At 33.2% G+C, this 10,475-nt stretch overlaps 1 protein-coding gene across 1 annotated transcript; it reads left to right on the top strand.

The window, feature by feature from the left end:
• Positions 1-4,850: 4,850 nt before the first annotated feature.
• Positions 4,851-10,238, top strand: LOC125203162 (exostosin family protein). Its single transcript, XM_048101462.2, has 15 exons — positions 4,851-5,125; positions 5,708-6,199; positions 6,412-6,505; positions 6,923-7,109; positions 7,219-7,474; positions 7,588-7,803; positions 7,889-7,975; positions 8,060-8,194; positions 8,284-8,397; positions 8,526-8,773; positions 8,861-8,941; positions 9,012-9,243; positions 9,321-9,419; positions 9,508-9,693; positions 9,771-10,238. The coding sequence occupies exons 2-15, from the start codon at positions 5,816-5,818 to the stop codon at positions 9,849-9,851; spliced, it is 2,400 nt and encodes a 799-aa protein (XP_047957419.1). The 5' UTR covers positions 4,851-5,125; positions 5,708-5,815; the 3' UTR covers positions 9,852-10,238.
• The last annotated feature ends 237 nt before the right edge of the window (positions 10,239-10,475 follow it).

Here is a 10,475-nt window from a genome sequence, read left to right as displayed (position 1 = left end):
TTTACAATAAACCACAACTGCTTGCAATTTTTAAAAACAAATTCAAACATTACATTTTTTTGGCATTATACGCGTTACAGTTAGGACATTATACATTGACCTAATGTATCATAGCAATGCAATGAAAATCATTATACTATAGGTTGTTATAAATATATCCAAATTACATTTTTTTTTGCAAATTTCTTTGTCCAACGTTGCAATTAAGATTTCGTTAAAATCATACTCCCTCCGTCCCACTAGAATATGCATTTTTTCCTTTTTAGCCCATCTCATAAGAATATGTACTTTCTAATTTTGAAAACTTTTTTTTCTTTAATGGGGTGGGACTCATTCTCCACTAATAATACTTTAATTACTTGTTCTCTCTATCTCTCTCTTACTTTATCAATTTTTACTTTAAAACTTGTGCCGAACCCAAAGTGCATATTCTTTGGGGACGGAGTGAGTAGTAAAATTCCTTTTATCATACTCCCCCGTCTCACTCTAAGTTGCATATTCTCCGTTTTTGGATGTCGCACTCTAGTGGACACATATTCTAAAATGAAAACATCATTATTTCTTCTTTATTCTTTTTCCACTCAACTTATAAAATAAAATTGCAAAAAATCTCGTGTCAAATAGAAAATACTCCACTTGTATATATAGCATGTGATAAAATAATTTAATTTGAGAAAGTTATCATAAAATTTAAGTTTTTAGAATTTTTTTATTTTTCAGGATTGCTAACGTCGTTGAAAGTAACATGTGATAAAAGATTCAATATTAGATTGGGTAATAATAATAATAATAATAATAATAATAATAATAATAATATTAATAATAATAATAATAATAATAATAATAATAATAATAATAATAATAATAAATTATGTGTAAAGATAGCGCTTCTATCACTTCACATAAAATTTGTCAATGGAAAAACTAATTTTGTGTCACTGGAAACTAGAAAGTGACATAAGATATCCTCTAAAACCACACTAACTTACTCTAGTTGAATATACATTAAATGGAGCCTATAAATATTTATGATTACAATTTTCCACATATAATTTATATTTTCTAACTACAAATATTTATGATTTACATTTTCATCTTCATTATTTGCAAATTATACTTTCATTCTTTAAAAACTTAAAATTTGTACTTTTTTAAATATAAACTTACATTTTCACATGTACAAAATCCATACTGCATTCAACAAAATTACAACTCTTTTTTGAATAAAATGCCAAACTTCAATATACAAAAATTCAAAATATCTAATGGTCTTGCACCAAAAATTCATACATTTTGAACACGCATGTAATGAAATGTTAGTCATCTTCAAATGAAATTACAAAAGCAATACTAGTATCAAAATTTGTAAAGTCCTAATCCATAAAAAAAAACATAATATAACAATGTAACATATCTAAGTGACAGTTTTGCTCTATGTAGATCGTACTTATATTGTGATTTGTGAAACTTTTATATGAAATCTCCGTCTATTCCAACTTAACTGGATTTGTATTGCTAAATAAAATTGTCATATGAAATTGTGTTATCATAAACCCGAAATTTAAAATTTCTATATTCTGTAGTTGACTTCGCTTAGCGATCGCCTCATTGGCTAAGAGTTGTTTGCCAAACTATTTTTTGCAGACTTAAAACCATTGACCTATGAGATTAAATAAGTAGACTAAAACTATGAGTTGTGACCATAAATGCGCCGAAATATAAAACAAAAATGTTATTGTCATAATGTCATTCATCAAGGTAGATTCCGTTGGTAATTTTACAAGTCCAAGGATTTCGTATAAAATTCATTATTTAAATAGTAGTACTACTTCTTAAGGTCTAAACCAATTTAAAGATTATCACAGATCTTGATCGAGATTTCAAGGTCAATAAATGCCTTATTTATGTTTTATTTTTTGAATATAATATATAGATTAACACAGTCATGGTTGAAGTGTCTCATTCAATTATTATTAGTTGATTCTTGGAAAGGCAAAAAATTCTACGCAACCTACATTGCTCATATGACAGAGACACAACACGGATTGAATATTGATAGATTTTAGTAAAACGTATACACACGTAAAGATATTATTTTATTCAGAAATTTGTCTTTGAGTGTCAATAAACTATTTTATATTTTTATTCGTTCTTCTTTGAAAATGACTAAAATTAAAAACTAGTGGTCTCCTTTTCGGTCGGCCGTTTCCTTTTTTATTTACGTTTGTTTATTTAATCGATAATTTGATTTAATTAAGTCAATTAATAAATTTATTTGGAGACTACTAAATCAAAAAGTCAAATAATAATAATAATAATAATAATAATAATAATAATATTGACTTCATTAATAGCTAGCTAGCGTCTATTAGATCCTGTAATCGGCGAGTAATAAGCTCTAATTAAAATGACTAACTATTAAATTATAAATATAATATAAATGAGAATTAAAGGTTAATAATGGATTTAAGGCCACCCGAGTACTTTTTTTATTTTATACTACTATATAATACTTAATAAGTAGAAATTACTAGTAAATTAACATCATTGTTCTCTACTAGAGTTTTTTCATCTGGTTGTTGACTTGTTGTCCAAGGAATTACAATGTGTACAAATCCCATTTAATTTCGCCTATTTTACATTAGTTACAGACAATCCTTTTGTCCAAAAGTATTATTCAAATATATGATTTATGATAATATAATTCATAATAGTGTGATTCTAAATTACTTTTTCTATATTTGGAAACTTTAAGAAAATTATTAGAGTTTTAAATTTATTATTATTATTATTGTTATTATTATTATTTTCTTTTATAAAACATACCCTCAGACGAGGTGTATTATATTACTAACTATTTAAGTTGCTAACTTTGCTAACTCATCAATGAAGTGTATTAAAAATGTCAACACGGTTACATTAAAATGTCAACACATAATATCAACATATTATATTGAAGTTCAACAAAATCATGTGTTGACATTTTTAACACATTACATTGATGAGTTAGCAAGTTAGCAATTTAAGAAAAAAAGCAATTGATCACACCCCTCAGACGATGTATGTATTTGTTGGGCCAATTGTAAAAATATGAAATAGGAAGAGAAAAAAGTGTGTAAAATATGTGTGTGAGAGAAAAAGACATGAAGAAGTTTCATTAAAGAAAAATTAGGCTAATACCGATAGGCAAGTCAAAATAGAAAAATGTAAATATTATTAAACAATGAATAATTATATTCAAGTTTGGTTTGTACTTTTAAATTTTTTTTTTAAAATTTACTTGATAAATCATTAATTGATAACATAAAAATAATAATTAACTTTTATTATTATATAATAATATTATTAAATTATTATTATTTTAAATAAAATAATATACTAGTATTAAATACCAACCTATGTAATAATTTAAAACTCGGAATATACTTAAGAAAAATAGGAATTAGAATTTTGAAAAAGTACATGACTTTCCTTATTTTTAAAATTCTTTTATTTTTCTTATAAGTTATAGTTTAAAAAACACGTGATTTAAAAAATATTGTTAAATAATAATCTGGTACATTCTTCGTTCTTTTATAGTCGAGGCACTTCTTTTTAGTCCATAGTTTAAGAAATGGATGTTCAGTTTTAAGTGGGTAAGTAATAAAGTAGATAAAATAAGAGATAGAAAAAAGAAAATTGAATAACATAGAGAAAATATAGTAAGAGAGCGAATAAAATAAGAAAGTAAATGTGAGTTAATTGTTACCATAAATTAAAAATGTCTCAACTATAAAAACGACTCAATTATGAAAGAACGAATATAGTACATCATCTTTTAAGTCTTACTAGGGCTGGGTAAAAATACTGAAATACCGCCCTTATTGTATCAAAAAAATACCGAAAATACCGAATTTTTGGTATACCGCAATTTTCGGTAAGGTATGATACCTTACCGATTTATTTCGGTACGGTAACAGTATGAATTTTCATACAACGGGGTATACCGAAAATAAGGTACATACCGTAATTTTGGGTGTATACCGTGATTTTCAGTATATACCGATATCAATATATGCCAAATTATATCAAGTAAATTCATACTTTTACCAAAACAAATAAATATTTACTTGTAAAAATCAAATCTTGCCTCATTATAGTTGTCGGCTAATCATGTAATTAAATATAAAATCAAATGAACTCAATTAGGAAAACTAGATATCGTTAAATCAATTAGTTTCAAACAAATATGCTAATATTTTAGTTAAATTAGTGTGATTGAGTGGAGTTTAATTGTTGCAGTTTTTTTTAACATTATTTGAATATGTTTGAGTTTGATTAAATTTCATGTTTTCTAAGTATTTTGAAATATTATTTTCTTTGTTTTAGTATTTGGAATTATTTACAAAATAATGAGATTTTGGTATCTCATACCGTAGTCCGATTTACCGTAAAACACTGGTATACCGAATTTAGGCACGACATACTGAAAATAAGGTATGGTATCGGTATTGAAATTTATCATACCGAAAATAAGGTATACCGAAGTCCGGTATACCGAAAATTTTTGGTAAGATAAAGGTATGATATTTTCTCATACCGAATTTTCGGTAAAGTATACGGTATGATGGTTTCGGTAAGGTATACCGTACCTACCCACACTAAGTCTTACTATTTCACATTTAAGAATAATAGTAGCAGTTTGGAACTAATAAAAATATTTTAAAATATTAAACTAATTTCATATTTGTATGGTTTTACTACCTTATTAAGTTTATTTAGTTGTTTTTTGCATGATTTTAACCACTTAATTTTTACTTTAAATTAGTAGTAGAAAAAGGGCCTCACTGCAAATGTGTTGAGAAACATCACAAATCTCAATTTCCGGTTAAGAGCCTTATTCAGTCGGTTGTCTTCAACTCTTTACCTCTATTCCATTTCATATCTCAATTAATTACTCCGCCATTTGGTCAAATTCACTGTTCATGTAAGCTCTGTTCAACATTTCCAGCCCAAAACATGACGGCTTATAAAAATCAGACGCACACAGGCCCTGTATTAAAGATTTCATTTTTTTATGCGTTTCGGTGAATATTCCATCTGGTTTCAGCTGGCAGCTAGGAATCATCAGCTGCATGATCAGTTGGTACTCCCCCCCTCTCTCCCTCCCCTCTCTAGTAATCTCTCATGTATGTGAAGGATGGCATTCAATTTTCTTGAAATTTGCTCTTGGTTTTTAGTTTTATGCTCTCCGGCTTTGAAAAACAGTTATTTTCCGGCGAGGGAAATGTGGCCCATTTACGTCTAAATCAACTTTGTATGATTTACTGTCGTATTAGTTGATTTAAACATTTTGGAGTTTGGACGTGTTGATGTATGTTTTGGTTGAACAGTTCATAATTCTTGAATTATTCGGTTGCAATTCTTGAATTAATCAAATTTTCTTATTTTTTTTTGCCCATGTTGACTTTGTATTAGGTTCATTATTTACTTCTGAACGTTGTAGTGGCTAATTGAATCTTGATGTACTACTTTTCAAACTCCATATGATCTCTGTGGAGGTTTGATTGGGATGTCAAAAATGGGGGTTCTAGGTTGGGCCTTTACCGTGATGCATCTATGATTTTCTGCAGCTGTGTTATCACTTACACTATTTTGTTTTAGTAGCAACAATTTTCTTGACTTTCATGGGATCTTGATCTTTATGGCTCTGTTGACCTTCCTGTAGGACTATGATCTTTGGATAATCGTCCCTCAAGAAATAGTCGAGTGAGGGGAAAAGCATTGTGTTGGTAGTCTGATTTGAATAAGGTGAGGAGGAGGTTTAGTGGGGGTCATGTTCTCTCTCCAGAAGTGGAAGTGCTCATGGTCCCTAGCTGCCACGGTTGCTGCAACTTTGGCAGTGGTTTCAGTTGTTCATCTATTTCTGTATCCCTTGGTTCCTCCTTTGGATTATTTGAGCATTAGTCAAGCCCAGAGTGTCTGTGTTCCTATAAATGGATCCACCGGAGGTGGTGAAAAGTATGTCAATGGAATGGATTCGAAAGAAGGGATAACTGACCATCCTAAGGAAGATCCTCACCCGGTGGTGGACCTGAATGTTCTGTATCCGGCTGATTCTCTTAAAGCTGTCACATACCGTGGTGCTCCATGGAAGGCTGAGATTGGCCGATGGTTATCTGGCTGCGACTCTGATGTGAATACAGTTAAAGTTATTGAGGTACTATGTTGTATAATAATCTTATATACCTTCTCCATTTTGGTTGCTATCCTCGGTCTTGTTCTTAATTATCTCAATGATGCTAATTTGGTGGAAAATTCTAATAGATATGCTCTTTTGGATCTACTCAGCTTATTAGAACAATTTGATGTTAAGCTTTATTAATTTTTTTTGGAAGGATTTATCTTCTTATGAGATATGATTGATACCAGAAAATTGGAGGCAAGAGATGCAAAAATGAATGTAGTGGTCAAGGCATTTGTAATCGAGATTTGGGTCAATGCCACTGCTTTCATGGATTTAGCGGTGAGTCTATATTGACCTTATTTGAGTTGTATTCTCCTGTTTTTCTGGCTCACTCATGTAATTATGTTACCTCAAGAACATGTATAGGATTGGTTTTACTATGATTCTGAGATTGTGTACTCAAATTGGCTTGAAATTCAAACTAAGTATGTTCAAAAAATTTTGTGGCTCTTCTAGTGATCCACTGTTTGTGTTGATTTTCATCCTTTTTTTTGTGTGTATAATTTTCCTTCCTTTATTTCTTTCTATGATATCATCTGTCAGTATGTATCAGTGGTCAACTGCCTTATCTATAAGAAATGTTTTGAGTATTAGTCAAAGGAAATCCTTTTTTTGGTGCAACTGTTTGTTCCAAAACTTGTTAATCTCTACAATATAATTGTTCATTCATTATACTGAACTGATGCATTGAGACAGGGGAAGGATGTTCCGAGAAAATGCAGTTGAGCTGCAACTATCCTGCATCTGAAAATCTACCATACGGGCACTGGGTTGTGTCTATTTGTCCAGCTGATTGTGACACGTCTAGAGCCATGTGTTTCTGTGGAGAAGGTACTAAGTACCCAAAACGGCCTGCTCCTGAGTCATGTGGATTTAAAATAAAGTAAGCATGCGATCTCAACAATACTAAATACTAATGCTATCAGACTAACTTCCCGATCATTTGAACTGTAAATGGTTTATTATATTATGCTGGGCTGGAAATATTTCAGCGAACCTACAGAACCTGGTGGCCCACGTCTGACTGATTGGGGTGTAGCTGATATGGATATTTTCACCACAAATAGTAGTATCCGGGGTTGGTGTAATGTCGATCCGGCTGAAGGCTATGCTGGCAATGTCAGCATAAAAGAGGAATGTGACTGCAAGTATGATGGCCTTTGGGGCCGTTTCTGTGAAACACCCGTCCAAAGTGTTTGTATTAACCAATGTTCTGGGCATGGACATTGTCGTGGTGGTTTTTGTCAGGTATACTCGATTATTTAATTTTTTTTCCACAAATGCTTCAACCTTTTGCTATCTGATCTAAATTGGATTGTTTTTATACCGATTCGAATTTCTTTCATATTTTATATCTGCAGTGTGAAAACGGCTGGTATGGAGTAGATTGTAGCATTCCTTCTGTTTTATCATCCATTGGGGAGTGGCCCAAATGGCTTCGACCTAGTCATATCGATGTTCCAGACAGTGCACAGCTCACAGGAACTCTTTTCGATCTTGATGCTGTAGTTGAGAAGAAAAGACCTCTTATATATGTATACGATTTGCCCCCCGACTTCAATAGTCTTCTCCTAGAGGTAAGTTGTCATTGAACCAACCAGTAGTGTCTTCTTGTTTCTGGTGAAAGAATGTCGGGTTTTCATTGTTTTCTTCCCACTAAAGGGACGGCATTTCAAGATGGAGTGCGTTAACAGAATATATGACGACAGAAATGCAACAATATGGACCGAGCAACTGTATGGTGCTCAGGTATTAAGTGCCGTTTATAACAACATAGCCAACTATACTTCTTTTGCTTAGGCATCAAATCAATTTATGGTTCCTTTTCCACAGATGGCAATCTATGAAAGTATGCTTGCAAGTCCTCACAGGACCCTAAATGGTGATGAAGCAGATTTCTTCTTCGTTCCAGTGCTCGATTCTTGTATCATAACTAGGGCTGATGATGCACCTCACTTGACCATGAAGGTAAATACATTATCTTTCTTGACTGCATGTGAAGGATTTATGCATCCTGTTGAAGATACCAAATCATCTGTGATGTTGTCAACGTTCAGGATCACCATGGATTGCGGAGTTCCTTGACACTCGAGTTCTATAAGAATGCGTATGAGCACATTATGCTGCAGTATCCGTACTGGAACCGGACAGAAGGAAAGGATCATATCTGGGTATGTGATGTGCTACTAACATAAAAGCTCTGAATATTGAATAATTTGAGAAACAAATTTACCTCTCCGTCTGTCGATCCTTTATTGTCTGGGCTAACAATATTTTCCCACGTCTCTCTCTAAGGCAGTTCTTTTCATGGGACGAAGGTGCTTGCTATGCTCCCAAGGAAATATGGAATAGTATGATGCTAGTCCATTGGGGTAACACAAATTCAAAGCATAATGGCTCGACAACAGCGTATTGGGCTGATAACTGGAGTACCATATCCTCCGAGAGAAGAGGAAACCACACGTGTTTCGACCCAGAGAAAGATCTTGTGCTTCCTGCATGGAAACGCCCTGATGAGGGCTCTCTAACTGCAAAATATTGGACTAGGTTCACATGTTTCATAATTATAAACTCATGTCTGTTCTGTAATTCACCACTGTGGTTTAATTTCACTAATGGTTTTCATTCGTGTAGGCCTCGTAAAGAAAGAAAGACGCTGTTCTATTTCAACGGAAATCTGGGACCAGCATACGAGCATGGAAGGCCTGAAGCTACGTAAGATGCTAAGAATGCAAAGCTATCTAATTGATAGATGGATCCACTGAAACTGTATATTCGGTTGCAGGTATAGCATGGGCATAAGGCAGAAGGTGGCCGAGCAGTTCGGGTCGAGTCCGGATAAGGAAGGGAAGCTTGGCAAGCAGCATGCAGAAGATGTAGTTGTGACATCCAAACGAGCTGAGGATTATCATCTAGAAATAGCGAGCTCCATCTTCTGTGGAGTTATGCCGGGAGACGGGTGGAGTGGTCGGATGGAAGATAGTATACATCAAGGGTGCATCCCCGTCGTTATTCAGGTTTAAGCTAGCCCAATTGAATCAGGCAAACCAAGACAGTCTTTTGAGTCTAAATCTTGTTTGCTCCAATTTTTCAGGATGGAATCTACCTACCATATGAGAATTTTCTCAATTACGACAGCTTTGCTGTTCGGATACGAGAGGATGAGATCCCAAATCTGATAAATATTCTTCGGGTACGTAGTTAATGCTTTTTTACTGAAGTCTTGGATGTTGAATTTGGATGCATTCGTCTCGACTAACAGCAAATTCTATTGGTACCAGAGCATGAATGAAGCTGAAATAGAACTCAAATTGGCAAATGTGAGAAAAATCTGGCAGAGATTCTTGTATTGCGATTCAGTCATGCTAGAAGCTGATAGGCAGAACGCCACAATTGGCCTCACTGAAGACTGGGCTGCAAAATTCAAAGAAATTGAAGGAGACGATGCCTTCACCACGTTAGTGCAGGTAATCTCGACTCTCTAGCAACTGAAATAGGGATATTAGTATGTTGTTTTGAGCTAAATTTCCTAGAACAATCACAGATACTACACTATAAGCTGCATAATGATCCTTGGAGACGTTCGGCTCGCCAGAAGAAAAACTTTGGTCTACCAAATGAATGATTGATGACTCCTCCATCACCATGAACTGCATGAGACATCAGAAGAGAAAAGCTGTGGCAATGCTGCATAGCTCAAAATCGAGCTGCTAACTCTTCCCACGACGTCTCTGCAAGAACTGTGTTGGAGCCACAAATAAGTTGAGTTTAAAGCCAGAATTTGAGGAAAGAAATGTATATGTAGAGAAGAAGGGATTTTTTGTTTCACTTTCTGTGGTTCTTGAATTTTGCATATATCATAGTAGGAGATAAGAGTTCTTATTCATTGAGAAACAATATACTAACAAAAAGTAGAATAAGCTTTTTGATTCATTTGTTTGTTATGGTTGATGATAAACAATAAAGTAATATAGTGTTATGGAATGAAATTGGATGGCCATTTCTACAGCAATTCCATTGCAGATTTCTTGTTTTAATTCAGTTGGTTAATTTGTAATGTAATGTAGTGGGAATCCGATCAAAATCTTCACTTTCCCCCCTCCAATTGATCCCAACTCACGAATTTCTTTGCTATTCGTCAAATCTGCTCTTTGTTTATGATTTGATCTTGCCAATAATCGAGTGGAAAATTCCCAGTGGGTCCCACTGGGAAAAATTGAGAAAAAAAAAAAAAAATGAAGAATTGGAG

Source organism: Salvia hispanica, chromosome 6, assembly GCF_029641045.1.
Source record: "Salvia hispanica isolate PSC_SH4W2 chromosome 6, Shi_PSC_v1, whole genome shotgun sequence".
In the NCBI taxonomy this organism is placed as follows: Eukaryota; Viridiplantae; Streptophyta; class Magnoliopsida; order Lamiales; family Lamiaceae; genus Salvia; species Salvia hispanica.
This window is presented reverse-complemented; position numbering and strand designations above follow the sequence as displayed.

Bases quoted from the DNA above. Each gene is read 5' to 3' on its own strand.
- LOC125203162 (XM_048101462.2), top strand. From the start codon at position 5,816: ATGTTCTCTCTCCAGAAGTGGAAGTGCTCATGGTCCCTAGCTGCCACG. The intron at 7,475-7,587 runs GTATACTCGATT...TTATATCTGCAG, and splicing joins GTCGTGGTGGTTTTTGTCAG to TGTGAAAACGGCTGGTATGG. The intron at 8,942-9,011 runs GTAAGATGCTAA...ATTCGGTTGCAG, and splicing joins CATGGAAGGCCTGAAGCTAC to GTATAGCATGGGCATAAGGC.